Raw genomic sequence first — 18,831 nt, forward strand, 5'->3', positions numbered from 1 at the left:
GAATCTCTCTGTCCTTCCTACCAACTGCTGTGGAGGGCCTGCTGGTGTCCCCTCCCTGGGGATGGATGGAATGCCCAAGCTTCCCACCTAGCTTAAGAGAAAACTGTGCTTCCAGTCTGCACACTCCTTCTAGAAGCCAGTGTGGAAAGGAAGGGAGAGCCCGGGGAGAAGAGGCAGGTTGGTTGTGTGGAAGCAGGTCTCATCCTTTATTAGAGAGGAATCATGGGAGGGCATCTGGGGGCCATAAGGACAAGTCTGCCTCCTGTGAAGGTCTCTCTGACGCCCTGGAGGAAGAACCAAAGTGGGAGAGGCTGGAGGCAGGGAGGCCAGTGCGGGAGGATGGATCCATCCAGGAGAGGGAAGATGGTGGCCCCAACCAGAGAAGAGACAGGGGGATGGAGCAGGTGGAGGTGTTGAGAGCTCGCTGGGGTAGAATGGCTGCTCTTGGGGATCTGATCTGACTCTGGAAGGTGGCAGAGAAGGAGAAGTCTAGACGGACCCCCGGTGTCTGGCTTGAGTTTGCAGAAAATGGTGCCCTTCACTTGGTACTGAAGAACAGGAGTGAGGTTCAACAGGCAGGTAGTAAGTTCCCCGAGTCCTCACGCCCGGCAACATGTCAGGTGTCTCGGAAGCGCTCGGTCAATGTCTGCTGTGCCGTGAAGCAGCCTGAACATGGCATAACAGCGAGATGTGCAGGCAAAGGAAAGCAGGAGCCAGAGGCAGCCACAGAGGAGCAGAGAGGGCTAGGATGTCAGAGCTAGAAGGGACTTTGCGCACAGACGGGCCGGGAAACTGGCCACAGGCAGGAGCTGAGGCTGTGCAGCAAGTCGGTGGGAGGAGGGACCCAGGTCTCCTGCGTCCCTGCATCTCTCCCCCCACACCCGGCCCCCCACGCACTGGCTCCGCAGGGTTCCTCAAGTCTGGTTCCAAACAGCAAGCCCAAGCCAGAGGCAGCAGGCTGCCAGGGCATCTGTGTAGCTGCAGGATGAAGGCTGGGCTGCCTGGCACCACAAAGGAGAAAGGATTCCAGGACACCCCTTCCCCAGCCCTTCCACCCAGAGTCACCACAGGTGAGCTTAGAGGCCCACTCAGGCCCCTTGCTTGTTCTCCCAAACCCTGTGGCCAGCTCAGGAAGGCTCCCTGAGGACTCAGACTCTGTGACAGTGACAATGGAGCCAGCCACAGGACCGGCAGAGCAGCAGAAAGACTGAGCTCCGTGAGATGATGAGATTCAGCCCCACACCTGCACCAGGGGTTCCGAGGCTCATCCCAAAGCCAAGAATAAACAAGAACCATGAAGTGCTTCCTCTGGGGGAGGTGTGGACCTTGGCACCTATGTATATTATCTCTGTGCCCTCAGCCACCCTAGGAAGTAAAGTAGAGAACATTATGGTCATCTTTCCACAACTGAGTAAACCAAGGCCCAGAGATGTTAGGTAACTTTCCCAAAGCAGCACAGAGAGTAAATGAAGGAAGTGGGCTTCAAACCCAGGCCTGATACATTTAAAGCTCAAATGCTACAGCAGCAGTGCCAGGCTTTTCTAACTCCTGGTCCAGGGCAATCTGTACCACCTCCCAGCTTGTGTTTAGGGAGGTTTTGAAAACCAAGTGGAAATATTAAATAAGATAATATACACGGAACTGTAACGTCAATGGTGGGGCCCATTGTAAATGTCAGGGGTTGTCATTCTTGTTTTTGTTCAGGCTCACAGACTTCTGTTTTGCCAGTTCAGGATAAAAAACAAACAAATCACCATCAACTACCACCATCATTTTATAAAAGAAAAAGTATTTGAATGCCACAATGCGGAGACAGGACAAAACTGCGGAGTAAAAAGCCCGTCTCTCAGTTGAATGCATTCAACATGGTGGGAAAACACATCACAGGCTTGTCCTTTGTCTCGCTGTCAAAAATGTTGGATTTATGCTTGGGAATCACTGGCCTCAATGACCCTTTCAGCTCCAAAATTCTTCCAGCCATCTACTGTTACTCTTTACTAAATAAGAAAATCCTTAAAAGGGGGAATTGGATGATAACCTTCAGCAATATAATTCTTACTAAAATCTGTAACCGCGATGTTAAAAAAAAGAAGGAAAAAGACTGCCTCTTTTTAAACACACGGGTTTTTGGGGGTTTTTTTTTTTTTCCCCCATCCAGGTCCAGAAGACACCAAATGTCTGATCAATTCATTGGTGTTTGTGGAGAACAGAACTGTGGTTTGGCGTTGGGGAAACAGCCCCTTGGCAGGTGGCTGTGGTTTTCGCTTTGAGGCTGCTGTGGTTTTTTTCTTCCCAGGGGCCCAGAAGGAATGATCTGGGCTCTTTTCCTCTCTCACGTTCCTGGCGAACATGGTGACGTCCTGTGTTAATCATGGTTTTTGTGTGTGTGTGTGTGTTTTTATTACTGAGTTATAATCAGTTTACAGTGTTGTGTCAGTTTCTGGTGTACAGCACAATTTTTCAGTCATACATGAATATACATATAATCATGTTTTTTATTTGATGATGTTTTGACATCTGGAAGGGGAACCTAGCTGGCCAGGGAGAGGCTGCCCCTCCCAGGACATGCTAATTCCTAGACAGCATAAACAGCTCACCCCAGAACGCGCTTTTCATACACAGACCAATAAACCTTGGTCCTTAACCCCAACCACCTCCTTTATCTCACTCCCACACACCAGGCCAGTATCCCCCCTGCCCCGCATCACCTCGGGACCAGGTACCCAGGAACTAGCGACCACCCAGAGCCTGCGACATTATTCAAACTAGCCAGTCCCGAGCTGTCTCCCCTGCCTTACCCTGCCTCCCACCCCACCCCACCGGAAAAACGCAGGTTCCCCTCCTGCGGCTTGACAGATGGAAGAGCTTGGAGCAAGAACTTAAGAAAAGCTTCAGCCTGGGGACGGGGTGGGCAGAGTGAGTGGAGCCCCTCAAAGCTGTGATCGAAAATCAAAAGGGCAGGACAGAGAAGGAAGAAAAGTTCTGAGCCCACCCTTCCCCAGACAAAGGCATGGACTCCTGTCCCCAACCGCAGCCTGGTGTGACACTCAGTACTGCTGACAGCAAAGATGTCTGGCTCAGGCAGAGCCCACCAAGTCCACCTCCAACATCCAGGGAAGGTGCCCTGAGGTCCCTGTGTCAGAATTCGACATCTTTACAAAGTCTCTCCTGGGTCTAATCCTGCACTCGGCGCCCTGAGAAAGCACAGGCCGAGGGAAACTTGGAGAAGCCTGTATCGCACGAAGGATGACAAGGACTCGGGAGTCCCCACACTGCAGACATGGCTCTTAGTGATGGGACACAAGGATCGTGACCCCGGCACAGCCTTGGTTACCATGTCACGGGCTGGGGTTCCTGGAACCTGATTCACTCAAAAGAGATGGTCTCAGAGACTCAGGAAAGCTTGCTCTCCATTCCTGCTTCCCTCTCTCTCTGCCCACAAGCAGATCACACAGGAGGCTTTCCATGGTCCCACCTGCCCTGCTGGGCTTAGCCTCCCAGCCCACCAGCCTCAGGCCCTTAGGCCCCTCCCTCTGGCTCTGACATCCCCTACCCCGACCCCGACCCCGACCCCGACCCGGAGCTGCATGGAGATCAGCTTCTGCGGCAGAGAGTGGCCCCTGGCGTCTGATCCCACACAGCCCTGAAGACCCTGCCACCTAAGTGGATGAGGGGACCCCAGGCCCAAGGAGCTTGGACCCACCCAAGGGGAAGGAAAGATTCCAGGGGGCCGGGCTTAACTCACGCTGCTTCTCTTGGAGGGTGCTGGCTGTGCACGGCGTGCTCCCTTCTCCTGCAGAAAGAGAAAGAAAGGTGAACAGCCTCCCCCGTCACTGCTGGCCAGGCACTGGGAAGACACCTGTGGCCACTTCTGCGCCTCCTCTCCAGCTGCCCCCTGTAAGAGCTGGGAGGTGGGCAGAGGGATCCCCAGCCCCTCATACCCCGCCCCACCCCCACCACACTCAGCCCTCTGCTCTTTATACAAGACAAAGCAGGAGCCTGGATGCCGCCGCCGGCCACCGCCAACGCCGGGGGGGGGGGGGGGCCGCGTCCTGGCCACCTTTTCACCTCCCCCACCTTCATAAAGCAGCTGCTTCCATGGTGTGGCCCTTTCTCTCCACTTACTCTCTCCTCCGAGGGTCAGCATCCAACATCATGGCCCTGCAGACAATTGCCAAGTCTCTGCCTCGGGTCCAGCCTCTCTCCTAAGTCCCTGACCCACATCTCCTGCTGCCCCCTGGACGTCCACTCATGATAACGCATGCCCACCGCGACCACAGTGAGGGTCCCAGAACTGCCCTCGTCCCAAGACCCGGGGAAGGCACCGCTGTCTCCCCACGCCTGAGAATTGCCCCTGAGCCGTTTCCCTGCCCCGTCCCCACTTTCAATCAGTCACAGAGTGCTGGGGGTCTGCCTCCCTCTCTTCTCATTACTGCCGCCCAGGCCACAAGATCTGGACTCCCCAGTGGAGGGCATTTCCGGGTTGTTCAGTGATGTGTCCCCAGGCCTAGAACAGTGATTCTCAGTCAATATTCACTGAATGAATGTATGAAACACACACACACCCCAAATACAGAACTCCATTCCATCTCCCCGGGCTATTGCAGTATCTCCTTCCTTTTGATGAGAAGCTTTTTTCTATAATTATGGAAGTAATTCATGCTCCTTATGGAAAATTTGGAAAACACCAACCAATATATAAAAGGAAAAAGATCCTTTATAATCCTATGACTGAGGGGAACTACTGACCCCACCTGATGTCACTCCTTTCAGGCTTCTTTCCAGATGCATTTTGGGGGCCAACTGAGATCATATCAGCCAACTGTGGGCAGGGACTCGGGTCATTTACCTCTGTATTCCCAACAAATAGATCAATGGTTGGCTCACGAAAGGCATCATAAATGATAAAGAAGCCCAAAATACACTTTCTGTACTTCAAGTCTAAATAAAGCTACAAAATCTCTGCAAACAGCTCTCCAACAGCTATATAATATTCTACTGAGAGGATATATCGTGGCCGACTTTAAAATTATCCCGTTGACGGAAAGTTTCCAAATTTCACCATTATAATTATCACCGCAATGAGCATCTTTGGGGTTGAAGCTCTTTCTGCACATTTTTTGACTTCCTTAAAATACATGCACAGAAGGAGAATTCTGGGTCAAAGGGGGAGGGACATTTTTAAGGCTTCTGATGTTTGTTAAAGCCTGACTGCTCTCCAGAGAGGTGCACAGTCTGATTTACATACTCCGCAGCAGCAGAAGTAAGGGCTACCCTCAACAGACACTCACCTCCCTGCCGCTTACCTTGGCCCATCGGATTTCTCCGCCTCTGGTTTCACCAGATTAATCTTCCCAAAGCTAGCCTGCCCAGGCCACTCTCCGGCTTCAAGCCCTCCAGTGGCTCCCCGTCATCAAAATCTGAGACTGGCAATCAAGCCTCTCTGTAAAGTGGCCCCTGCCCCCTTCCCCAGCCTTTCCCTACCCCTTCCTGCCTCGCCTCCACCAGGCACATCACTGTTCCTGAATCTACGCTCACAGCCCAACCTGCACACCATGACCTGTCCTTCTATCTTCTGAGGTCCAGCCTGCTATATCCTGCAGGCTGGGCTGAGAACCAACCCCGCCGCCACCTCTTCCATGAAGGCTCTGATTCTTCCTCCAAGGCCTCAGTTCTCAGGACCTCTGTCCTCCAAGGTCAGCTCTGGGTCCCTGAGGCCAGCACCGGATCAGACACAGTAAAAGCCAGGCCCCTTCCATCTCGAATGGCCCCCTCAAGCCCACCCTACCCTACTGGAAGGCTTAGAAAGGGACCTAAGCCAAACCTCTGGTTTATGGTAGGAACTAGAAAACTCCTTGTAGCCAGAGTAAGGCTGGAATCGGAGAGGCAGAATCCCTGGTCCTCAGCTGACCTCAGCCCCCGGGGAGCCCAGTCATTCAGCAGCTCTGTCCGACTCCCACCCCGCCACTGAGGATCCTCAGGCAAGGGAGCCCCTTGGCATCAGGCATCCTAGCCTAGCTCTGTGGGCCATGTTCTGAGCCTCAATTATACACATCTGTCCAATGGGAAGTCTCAATCTACCCTGCTGAATGGTCCTCCAGCTCTGCCAGGCGAGGTGCCCTGGGCCTGGGGGCAGCATAAAAGTGGCCAGACCAGAGTCTGGGTAAGTCATGCAGAGGTCATGCCTCCAGCCTGAAAATTCTAGGACACTCTCTTTTGACCTTAACCATGCCAGCAGGACCTGCAGATACCAGGCCTGGCGCCCTCAGCTTCCTGAGCAAGTCTGAGTTAGTACCCACTCCAAAAATGTGTCCCCAGCTTCCCCAAAGATTCCAGTTCTCTGAGGAAGGTTCCAGGGCACAGAGAGAAGCCACCTCCAGGCCTCTTCCGGGGGCCCTGAATGCCCTTCCTTGTGTAAAGTTGTCGGTCCCTCCCCTGCAGACTCAAGGGCAGCTCCAACGTGGAAAACTCAACCCCCCCCCCAACAATCCAGGGGCCAATGGACGGCTCTCCTCCATGGGAATGAAACCTCAGATGCCAAGCACGGCATCCATCACCCTGTTCCTGCAGCCCTCTCTCTGCTGGGACTGCCTTTGCGGCCCTTGTCACTTGAATCCTAATCTGTCTCCCACCTCCATGGGATCAGGGCCCCACAGCACTCTCAAAGGCAGAATTAGGGAGTGGAAAGGGCATACAGTCAGAGTTGGGAGGCTGAGATTGCCTTCCAGGCTTCCACTGACTCGCTGTGTGACCTGAGGCAAGTCACTCTCCCTCTCTGAGCCTCATTCCCACAATACAGTATCGCTCTCTAAGGACCCCTACAAAGGACTGAAAGGCTCTGTGTTGTACTGCATTATGGTTAAACATCTGGATAACCACGTACCCTTGGGCAAGGTACTTAACCTCTGTATCCCTCAGTCTTCTAATCTACAAAATGGGGATAGTAGTGCTACTCACAGGGTTGTTGTGAATATCAAATGCTTGATATATGCAAAGCCCTTGGCCCAGAGCCCGGCACACAGGAGGTGGTCAGTAAGTGAGGAGCCCTCTTATTATTGCTTCATTTACTTATTTACCCTTTTTTTTTTATGGAGGTACTAGATATTGAAACCGGAACCTTAAGCATGCTAAGCACACGCTCTACCACTGAGACATACCCTTCCCACCAAGATCTCATCTTTTTTGTCTCCATCTTGACTCCAGGTGGAGCCAGGTGGAACAACTCAATGCTTAGTGCTGGGTGCCAGCCCACAGTGCTCCCTGTGCCTGGGGATCATGCCAGAGCCTGTGCCCAAGAGAAGTCCAGGTCGAGAACAGAGGCCTGGGCACCCCTGCAGAGTAGCCACTGCCAGCAAGACGAGGTGGTCGCAGACTGCTTCCCCGGGTACCAGAGCAGCACTGATGTGGACGGGAGTGAGGAAGACCCCGTGGCAGATGGCAGATGCGTAGGTCAGGACCGATAACAAGCAACATGCCTGAGCACCCACTGAGGCCACAGGGGAGTCAGCTCCTGCCACCCAGCAGGACGGGGGCCTAACATCCAGATTAAAACACTCACTTACAAGACCCTGTCTATCTGCCATGCGCTATGCTAGGGGCCGTGGGGGATGCGGAGTTGGTAAGTCCAGTTGAGATGAGAGAGGAGGAGGGAGAGGTTCACTTGGCTCAAGGGACCCTGGGGAAGGTACAGCAGAGCCACAACTTGAGATCTCGGGGCAAACAGGGCTTTGACAGGGAGAGAAAGGGGGAGAACATTCCAAGAAGCCAGCGAGACCCTGTCCACGGCACGCTGAGCCCAAGAAAAGCAGGTGTCGGGCAGCGTGGCCCCGGGCAGGGAGCCCATTTACAGACAAGAAAACTGAGGCCTGGAGTGGCAGAGGGCCTCACTAACTCCTCCAAAACCAAGCAGCAGGGCCCAGGGCAAAATAAAATGCATGGACCCTCATTCAAAAAGAAAAGAAAAAGTGCTGTTAAAGGTACTGAAATATGAATACCAGAAATAGGGATACCAGAAGAGTGTAGCCCCAGGCACACAGGCCACCAGCTACTAGGTTCCCCCGGACCCCCATATGCCTTGGGCCCCAGGCACCGTGCCACAACCGGGACCAGGAAAGCTAGGCCACGCGTCCACCCTTCCCACTGCCTGCTGCCCCGCCCGACCCCGGGCAGGCAGGTGACCCCCAGAGCACCACAGCCCCCACATCCAAGCGCTCTAGGTCCCCGGGTGGGTGGGCGAGAAGCCTGCTGTCTCTGAGTCACTCACCGAATGTACCACAGCACTGACAGCCCGGAGCAGAGACAGCTGCTCCGCCCTGAGACAGCGGGGTACACGCCCCTGACCCCAACCCTCCCACACCCAGGTCCCCCACTCGGGGGAGGACAGCAGCTGTCTCTGGGTAGGTGCAGGGAGGAGGAAGCTGGGTGGGGCCGGGGAGCCAGAGGGTGGGCGAGCCGGAGGCCCAGAACCCATCCTGGGAGGCAGGGAGGGAAAGTCCTGTAGGAACTGAGCTCCCCGCCCCAAGCATGTGCTCCACTGTCCCACCAGGCGGCACTTACAAAACACAGATCTAAAGATAAAATCATTCAGAGTTCAGAACGTTAAACCCCAAGCCCAGGGCCCTTCAGAACACTGGTCACAGTCCTGACTACCACACTTTGGTGTTTTTCAAGGACCTACTCTGTGCCAGACCCTGGGGGATGGGGAAGCGACGGGCCCGGTCTCATCCATCACCTCCCATTCTCATGCCAGGACCTAGGAGCGAGGCCACCGATCTGGACAAGGAGGAGCTTGCTGTCTGACAAGGTGAGTGCAGGCCCAAGCAGCAGGAAGCTGGCCTCCCCTGCCCAGCGGCTGGCTCAGGTTTTGCTCCGGCTCTGTCTTCCCTCACAGCCAGTGAGCAGAGGAGTAAGCTGTGAAGCCGGCTTTCTGATTAGTGGGCTTCCTGATTAGCGGGCTCCCAGGACGAGGGTGATTAACCAGATGTGCTGCTGTCTCAGCCACTGCCTAAATGAGACCCCACTTGGCCTGAGCTTTCCTGGCCCCCTGGGCCCACCAGCCTCGCCTCAGCTGGAGCTCTCTTCAAATGCAGAAGCTGCCAGAAACTCCTGCGGCCAGGACAAGCTACAGAGAGAGGGCCGGGTACGGGGGGCGGGGCCTCCATCACCCGCTAATCCTGCCCGTCCCAAATTCACCCCGTGCAGCTGAGCCACGTGGTCTGCTCCCAGAAAATGCTTCCACATCCTGCCAACGTCTCCCAGGTGGTTTTATATTTCCTCTTTGCAGTCTCCTTCCAGTGAACTGGGAGCTCCCCGAGAGCAAGAGACACAAAATATGTGGCCAAGAACAGAAATGGGGCCCTGGGGAAGAAGGAACTGAGCATTCTCCTCCTGCTATGCCAGAGGGTGTCCAGGCAACCCCCACAGAACAGGAAGAAGAGCAGCTGAAGCCCTGTGATCTGCCCGGGCTGGGGCCCGGACCAGGCTCCGGCCAGCCTGTTAACTCAGCTCCCTCCCTGCTTAAGGTGCTCCCCAGACGCAGAGCCTCTGCTGAGTGGAAGGTCCAGGTTCCCCCTCATTACCTCCTACCTGGCCCATCACAGCCCCTCTACACTCACTCCCTGACCCTTCCTTTCATCTTCTGTGTTGGCCTCCAGAATGCTTGTTCTGAAATGCGGCCTGTCACTCCCAGTCAACTAGTCCATGGCCCCCAGGGGCCCCCTGAGAAGGCCCGACTCAGCCTGATGCTCAGGGCCTTCACCTTTGGCCTCCCCATTCCTCCCCCTCCTCCAAGACCCCCCCACCCCTCTGCTAGCCCCCAGCCCCACACCTGGCATCCCCACTTCAGTGGAGATGAGCTCTGTGCAGTTCCCTCAACTTCTCTGCCTCCTCAGACCTCCCTCCACACCTCCGCGCCTGCGGTTCCCTCTGCCTGCTGCCCCCTCACGGCTCTGACGCAGCCCAAAAAGGCCTCCTTCACGCCTCACGTCTCAGCTCAAGCTCCACGTCCTCTCTGATCCCTCCGGACCTCGTTCCCACTCTTGTTGGAGTAATGAGCTCACTGGCCTGTGACTGCCCCACCCCCAAGTCTGAGAGTCGGTCAATTCTGAGTCCATTTCTGAGTCACCAGTGTGTCCCCGGCATTGACCGGCACAGGGTCTGATGCAGGGTAAGTCCCAGTATGTGTGTCCTGCCTGCCTGAGTGAGGGAGGGCGGGCACGCAAGCCTCAGGAGCCCCTTGCTGAAAGGGAGGCAAAGTACCCCAACCTAGAAAGAAACAGCTCTAAGCAGGCTGGTCAGCGTGGCCGGGATGGCCCGAGTAAGCTGTGCTGGGAAAGAGGGAGGTGGTCTGGGACAGGCTGGGCTATCGGGGAGGCTCCCTGGTGAAGTGCACAGGATTACAAGAGCTGGAGATTAAATTAGGGGGAAAGCAGGGGGAAGGCAGGCAGCGGAAGAGCTCAAAGGGGCTTGAGGGTCAGCTGGCAGTCCCCGGGCATTTGGCTAGAACACAGGGTGAACAGGAGAAGGGGAGGTACAGCCCAGAGGCATGAAGACCAGAGCAGAGAGAACCTTGAGACCGTCTGGCAGCCCCTATATAATACCCCTCATGGTAGCCACTCCAGGGCTGTATGAACTCACTAACCCTAGATAATTATCATTGTTAGAAGGAAAGCTAGAACCAGATTGGCCTTACAGGCCAGGCCAGCGGGGTTATACTTCCTCCTGCGGGCAGTGAAGACCGGGCTGCCAGTACCATAGCAGGATGAGGTTACTGGATTTACATTTTAGAAGCATCACAGTAGGACTGGCTAAAGTTGGCCAACTGGCAACAGCACCCAGGCTTTTTCTCCTGCCCCCAAATCCCTGGAAAATGACATTAACGATTTTATATGAATTAATCTTCAGTAGCATTGTTAACATAGGGAGGGATATCCTAGCAGATGAGAAATTATGAAGCATCCCCAAAAGGCAGAAGGCAGAGAGATCTGAGGGAGGTAGGCAGGACTGGCACGATGAAGATGTAGGGCCCCTCGTTCAAAAGGATGAAGCATTTCAAGATGGCAACAGCAGAGCATAAACTCCAGGGTGAGACCCTGCTAATGTCTGCAAAGGTCAAGTGCCCAGAAAACCAGGCCAGGAGGGAGGAAACCAGAACCTCGACCCTGTAAAGGAAGGTCTAGAACCAAAGGTGGGGGCAGCTCAGAGGGAACGGCAGGGTTCTGAGTGGAAGACACAGGAGTGCAGGAAGATATTTGCAACTGTCTGGGCTTCCATGGTAGAGAAGCCGGGGAATAGGCTCCACACCCACCCCGGCCACTGACCCCTGCTCTGTCCCCAGGTGTGAGAAGGGGCTGAGTTTGAGGGACACCTTCGGAGGCTGAAAATACCTAAGAGGAACAAATGAGAAGCTAATGGCTCAATTCCTCCAGCAGCATTTCCTGCCTTCTCGAATAATTAGATGACAGCAGTTCGCAGTCATCAGACATATTACATCACGCAGAGACAGGAGAAGAGCGAATTGCAAATACAAAGTGGAGTATGTATCCAAATATTACAAAATATAAGAGGAAAGCCAACAACACAGAAGACATCAAACTCAATGACTGAAGGAAGCGGAGTACAGGGAAACGGATCTGTGGATTCCTTGAACAGACGTAGTACCATAACCATGAAAGGGTCTCAACATTCAGCAAGCACCAGCATCACCTAAAGCATCACCTAAAGTGAAAACACAGATTCTGAGCCCTGCTGATTGTTGATTCAGTAAGTCTGGGTGGGGCTCCCAAATCCACACGTCTGACAAGTTTCCGGAGCAATACTAATGCTGGTGGTCCAGGGACCATGCTTTGAGAACCACATGTGCAGATATACGAGCAGAAGCTAGAGACAGAGGGAGAATGGTAGGGAAAAACAGCTCTCTGGAAAGCTGGAGGCAGAGAAATTGATCAAGGAATAGGCAGCGACGGCTTCCTTGGTCTCAATGAAGAATGTGGCCTTGATGACGCTAAGTTGGTTTCAAAAACAAAAAGGGCCCTGATTGTGAAGAGTCACTTAAGGGACAGCTCATAGACTATTAACATAAATTATTCTGGAAGAGAAATGGAAACCCTAAGCATAAAAGATTAGTGTTATGGCAAAGTCCAAGTAGAATTTATCCCAGGAATGTAAGATTGTTCAATATATGAACATCCATTAATGTAACATGCTATTTTTTTCAGTTTTCCTTTAAATTTTAATTGTCTGTTTAATTTTAAATAGACAATTTTTAATTCTTTTTTTCCCTTTGTCTTTTTTATTTTTTAATTAATAATTGACTTACAATGTGTTACTTTCTGGTGTACAGCATAGTGATTCATTTATACATACACATATTTGTATATGTATAAAAGGAATATATATATTGCTCTTCATATTCTTTTTCACTATAGGCCATTACAGTGCATTGAATATAGTTCCCTGTGCTATATGGTAGGACTTTCTTGTTTTTCTATTTTATATACTGTAGTTAGTATCTACAAATCCTGAATTCTATGATATGTGAATTATATCTCAATTTAAAAAAGAACTTGGCAAGATCTATTTGACTCGGACAAGGTTAATGACAGCTGTGTGCTTCCTTAGCTCATTAGAATCAAGCTTGCTCCTACTCTCTGTTATAATCTCACTTACGGATCTTTGACTGATTAATCCAATCTGAAGTATGTGTGGCTTATTCCCATCCACCTCTGACCGACCAGAAAACTCTGGAACTTAAAAAAACAAGAAGATAGAGACTTTAAAAAGCATAGAATGTTTAAAAAAATAAAATAATAAATAATAAAAAGCATAGAATGAGTCCATGGCATCTAGGAATCAGTATCAGGCTGTTATGAAAAAGAACCAACCAGAGAGCATGAAAATGAAAAGAGGATTGTTTAAGACAAACAAACAAATAAACAAATAAACTCTACAGAAGAGCTGATCAGAAGGAAACAGCCAAAGAAGAGAAAAATTGGTGAGCTGCTGGTTAGTTGGAACCAAGGAATACTTCCAGAATCCAGCAAGAACCAAGAAATAAAAATAGGCAAGACAAGTTAAGACATGGTTCCAGCATCTATCTGATATAAATTTTGGAAGGAGAAAACATAAAGAAATACTTGAAGAAATAAAAAAAGAAAATATCACAGTAATGAAAAAAGAGGACACCAGGTACAGGCATGGCCAACCACAAAACCTGATCTGCAAACTTGGTTTGTAACTTCAGAATGCAAAGAATAAAGATTTTTAAAACTAAAAGCTCCAACAAGAGAGAACAACAGATTACCCACAAATTTGCTGCAGACTTCTCACCACAACACTAAATGCAAGAAGGCCACAAAGAATGTCTTCCAAGATAGTTTGGAACATGATTAGGAATGCAGGCAAACTTGCATTCAAGTGAAAAGGCAAAATAAAGACATGTTTAAAAGATATAAATTTTATTCACAAGCCAGAAATAGACTCACAGACGTAGAAAAAAAAAAAAACTGTGGTTACCAGGGGGAAAGGGGAGGGGGAGGCATAGATTAGGAGTCTGGGATTAACAGATACACACTACTGTATATAAAATAGATCAACAACAAGGACCTACTGTACAGCACAGGGAACTACGTTCAATTTCTTGTAATGAACCATAATGGAAAAGAAACTGAAAATATATACACATGTATGTATGTATATGTGTAACTGAATTGCTTTGTTGTACACCTGAAACTAACATTGTAAATTGACTACACTTCAATAAAAGAATAAAAAAATAAAGACATGTTTAGAAACACAAGGACTTGGAAAATGACTGTCCACAGTTCCTCTCTGAAAGAATTACTTAAGGAGGTATTCTAGTGAAAAGAGGAAGGCATGGGATTTAAGGAGCAGCAGTAAGAACTATACACTAAGAAGGGTACATGTTACAGATGTAAATCATACCTCAACATACTTAACTGACAAGAATGAGGAGGAGGAGGGGGGAGGTTACAGCATTATATCACATCTGACCATCAGACAAGAAAGTCTGCCTTAATCTTGCCACTCAGCGTCTATCTGGAGGTCCTGTGCAGTACAATTTTATAAGAAAAATAAGTAAGCAGGGTAAACACTGGCAAGGATATAACTGTGGAGATTTGTAAACAATCTGACACTCTACCTAAAAATAACCCAAGAGAGTGAACTAATAAGAAAATTCAGCCAAGTGGTGGGATTCAAGAGACAAATATTTCAAATACATAGCAGATAAATAATTTATATCCAGAATATACATAAAGAACTCCTGGAAACCAATCAGAAAAAGACAATTCAATAGAAGACAAGCAAAAAGCCTGTTGAAGAAACTCAGATAAAGGGAAACAGGGTTGGTCAACATGTTTATGAAAAAATGATCAATCTCATTAGCAATCAAGTAAGGACTAGACAAGAAAAGATCTTCACCCAACAATCAGGTGCAGTTTTAAAGTCTGAGAATATCAAGTCTGGTAACATCGCGGGGAAATGGCTACTAACCCGCAGTTGGTATGAATATACATTTGCAGTCTTTTGGGAAAACTGTTCCCAGTATCTATTACAATTTTCAGTGCTTATACCCTTAATCCACATATCATTGTTTTAATAATGAAAAATTCCAATGTCTGTCACTATACAATTGTTAAATAAATTACAGTACATCTATTGTAGAGAATACTATAGTACAGGTAAAAATAGTGAGTCAAATCTATAAATACTCATATGAAAAGCTCTCCTAAATCTACTGTTAAATGCAAAAAAAAAAAAAAAAGTTAAGTTGCAGCAATGACATCTAATCAGATCTATCTCTAGAATGATACCCTCCACCTTGACAGACTCTGAAGTGAGGTCTGCAGTTGAAGTAGATAAGGAAGACCGGTTTATTTGTCTTTGTTTGTTTGTATTGTTTGTTTGCTTGTATGGTTTGTTTGTCTGTTTACAACAAGAATGTATTCAAGAAATAAGATGGTTATTTGTACACTAGTGTTCATAGCATTACTCACAATAGCCAAAAGGTGAAAACATGTCCATTAATAGATGAATGAATAAACAAAACATAGTAGATACATACAATGGAATATTATTTAGCCTTCAAAAAGGGAGAGAATGCTATCACATGTTACAACATGAATGAACCTTGAAGACATGCTCAGTAAAGAAGCCAGACATAAAAAGACAAATTCTGCATGATTCTAATCATATGAGGCACCTAGAGTGCTCAAAATCACAGAAACAGAAGATAGAATGGCAGTTACCAGGGGCTGGAGGGAGAGGGAAATGTGGAGTTAGTGTTTACTGGGTACAGCGTTCCTGTTTGGGAGGATAAAAAAGTTTTTGAGCTGGATGGCAGTGATGGTTGAACAACAATGTGAATATATTTAATGCCACTAAACAGTATACTTACAAGCAGTTAAAATGGTAAGTTTTATCTTATATATACTTTACCAAACTTTTTAAAATGTTAAACAAAAATAATGAGACAAGCAATTGTAAAAAAAAAAAAATGATAGTAAGTAAAGTGGACTGAGCTGATGCTGAGGCACCCCTTTCCATTAAAATACTGGGCAATAAATTATCCCCAAAAATGTAAACATATAACCAAGCTCAAAATAAAGAATGGATAATACACAAGTACCAGAAACAAAGAGGGATCTACCATCCAGACACAAAAGGAGAAGCTGACATCAGGGAGACCCAGGTAAGAGTCAGATGGATAAATGTTCCAGGGCTAGAGGCTGAACAGTGTTATTGTTAACTCGGCCAACTCGGCCTCAGCCTGTGGAAGGTGAGGCGTGAGAGGAGCGCCCCCTGTGGGACCCTTGAAGGGCTGCTCCATCCATAAAGAAACTTTAAACAAACAAACAACAACAACAACAACAAAAACTGCTTTGGGAAAGTAGCAAAAAAGACCATCACAGACAGTGGGAAAGAAAAAATCGCACTGTGAGTAACTAAAACCCTAAGCCTGTGTGCCACCTGTGGGTGTGGGGTCTAAATTTACACCGGCTCTTGCAGAATGGAAACACAAAGCTGTGAACCTAGCATAGAAGATGTCCAAGATGGAGGAAACTCTCAGGCCCAGCAGAAACACAAGACCAGTCTCTAGAAGGATATTTTCACAAACTGGGGGACACAAGATTCCCATAAAAAAAGAAAAGGTCGGGGAGTGTTGACCAAGATGAGTTCACAATAAAAAAAAATGAGGAAAGAAGACCCATGAGGTGCAGATAACATGCGAGCATGGACACACACACGTGCGCGCGCGTGCCAGTATTAGCCCCTTCAAGAACTAGAGATGCCAGAACAGCCGGGAAGTGCCCATGCAACATATGTTTCAATGACCAAGATCAAAGATGGACTGTTAAACATAATTAAGAAGAAAGAAGGTTGGCTCCATTTGGAACTTATAGAACATGAAGAGGTTTCAGGACGTCCAGAGAGAGGCAAGTAGGAGGCTCCTGAGAATAAGAGTGTGGCCAGGGAAGGTCTTGGCTGGAGATGGACTTGGGGGTCATCACCGAGGGTAGCTGTGACTGGCCAAGGCGTGACTCATGAAGGGGGCGGTCTCTGGAGTGAGCCCTGCGTTTAAGGGCAGGGAGGTTGGAGGAGGCAGGGGTTGAGCCCTGTCTCTACCACCAATTTTGATTGCAGCTTTTTCCAGACAGTGTGGTCAAAACTTCCTCTTCCCAGAAGAGCCCCCAGAGGCTCTTTCCTCAGGCCTGTCTTATTACCCTGTGGCCGTGGCTAAGATGCTCTTCCTCTCTGCTGGGAGCTCCTACGAGAGCAACAAGGCTAGCCTGCTTGTCTCTATTTCCCCCCCATCTTGGGTTGAGCCCATGCCATGGCTCCATCAGTGATGGGTGGAAAGAATGGAATTGGTGGGTGTGTTCTGCTGGGTTGTGGGAATTCACATCATGAATCCACAGGGGAATGGGACTCAGAAGGAGCCAGAAACACGGCTGGTTTCCTCTTCCTCACCCCCTTCTGCTCCCCATTGTGTACTGGTAGGAGACAGCATCAATTCTCAAACTCAGGTGAGGAACTGCCCCTAATTCAGCCTCTTGTGAGCACCATGAAGTGTTTGTTAGGACTGTCCTTGAGCAAGATCTTTCTCACTTCTTTCCCTCTTCTCATGTTATGATGACCTGTCATTGAATGCACTTTGCAAACATCAGCTCATTTAATGCTTACAGCTTGTGTACTAGCCCCATTCTGCAGATGAAGAAACTGAGGCTCAGAGAGGTGATGTGACTTTCCTGGGCACAGAGCCACTGAGTGGCAGGGCCAACGTTCAAACCCAGACCTCTAGCCTCCAAAGCTGTGGTTTCAGCCTTTCCCATTGACCTCCCTCTGCTTCCTCCTCCCCTGCCCTCCCAGCTCGCACTGCTTCTCAGTGCCATCTCCTTCGCTCAGACTGCGTCTGAGTCACAATTCTTCGGCAGCCAAGCGGGGGTTGGGATGGGAGGGGATGGCCAGATGGGTGGTGAGTATGAGTCTGGGTTTGTCTTTTCGTAGCTACCAAGCAGGGTTCTGGGGAAGCATTTGGAGTCCATGACCCCTTCTCAGTCCCCTCTGAGTTCCTGGGGTGAAGCAAAGAGCAGACAAAGGGTCCATCTGAAGATGTGTCATGGTGAATACTGGGGAATACTGGTCTTGGGGACTAGACTCAGAGCCCACCCTTTCTGTGAACGTGACAGTGGCCCAGGAAGGCCTGGCCTTTTAAGACTCTGGACCTGACTTTGCAGGAGCTCAGAACTGCGCCTAATCTCAGTCAAATGTGGGAGGTAAAGCCCTGGTCTGGGAATCAGGAGATGAGAGATCTGAGTGTGGTGCTGCCCCCAGCTTGGAGGACCTTGGACAAGATGTAGCTTCTCTGAGCCTTGGGTCCCTTGTTTGTAAAATGGAGCAGTCATCCCAGGCCTGTCCATTTCTTAGGATGGGCAGTCTGATCTGGGGAGGGTTCTGAACCAGGGAGGAAGGGATAGAGGAGGGGTGGTGAGAAAAGGAACAGGTGCTGGGGCCAGACGGCCACCAGCAAGGTGGCCAGCACCAGGACGGTCATTCTCTTGGGCTGGGCCAGGACCGTCTCACTGAACACTTCCTGATAGGTAGTCTGGCTCAGACCATGACCGAGGAATGATGGGGACAAGAAAGGAAGGAAAGGAGGAGTGGAGGAAGAGGGATAGTAGGAAGGGTGATATATGGGGTGAGGAGGAGAGGTAGAAAAGGTAGAAAAGGCTGAACTCAGGGTAACAGGGGCAGAGGCACCCTGATCCTGGGTAGGGTTTAGCCCTGGCTCTGCTCCTCCCCCTCCTGTGTGACTTTAATCAAGCACAGCCCCTCTCTGAGCCTCCAGTTCCCGATATGTCATCTCAGATTTTATGAGCTCCTTGGTTCCATCCTCCACTTACCTTCTAAAGCCTGGCTCCATAGGTTCATTGTCAAGAATGCTACCTTAAGCCCCCTTCTCCTGCCTCCTTCTAAAATTCATGCCTCTCCCCTCTGGGTCCAACAACCAGGAGCTTAAGTCTGACCCTCTTACATTTTGACTTACACTGTGTTTACACATCACAAGATGGAAGCCTCAGTTAAATTACCTTCGGTCCCTCCTACTAAGCACTTACACATAGCAGGTGCTCAATGAACCTTCTGTTTATGATGCAAAATGGTCAACTGGACAGAAGGATGGCTGCCTAGAAGGATATACCAGCTTTGTCTGCTGATTAAGTTCCTGGTCAAAACTCTCCTCTGAATTAATCCCCAGGCACATACTCCTCCAACCAAAGGAAGTGACAACCCCAACAGCTGCCCATCCTCAAA

At 49.8% G+C, this 18,831-nt stretch overlaps 1 protein-coding gene across 4 annotated transcripts in view; it reads right to left on the bottom strand.

The window, feature by feature from the left end:
- PITPNM3 (PITPNM family member 3) overlaps positions 1-18,831 on the bottom strand; it is a 79,974-nt gene that overhangs the window by 34,949 nt on the left and 26,194 nt on the right. For 2 of the 4 annotated variants that reach the window (XM_074342452.1, XM_074342450.1), the window contains exon 4: positions 3,746-3,793. The exons of the other annotated variants lie outside the window; for them this stretch is intronic. In XM_074342452.1, the coding sequence (XP_074198553.1) occupies positions 3,746-3,793 (48 nt within the window). The remainder of the gene's footprint in view (positions 1-3,745; positions 3,794-18,831) is intronic. 4 annotated transcript variants of the gene reach the window in all.

Source organism: Camelus bactrianus, chromosome 16, assembly GCF_048773025.1.
Source record: "Camelus bactrianus isolate YW-2024 breed Bactrian camel chromosome 16, ASM4877302v1, whole genome shotgun sequence".
NCBI lineage: Eukaryota > Metazoa > Chordata > Mammalia > Artiodactyla > Camelidae > Camelus > Camelus bactrianus.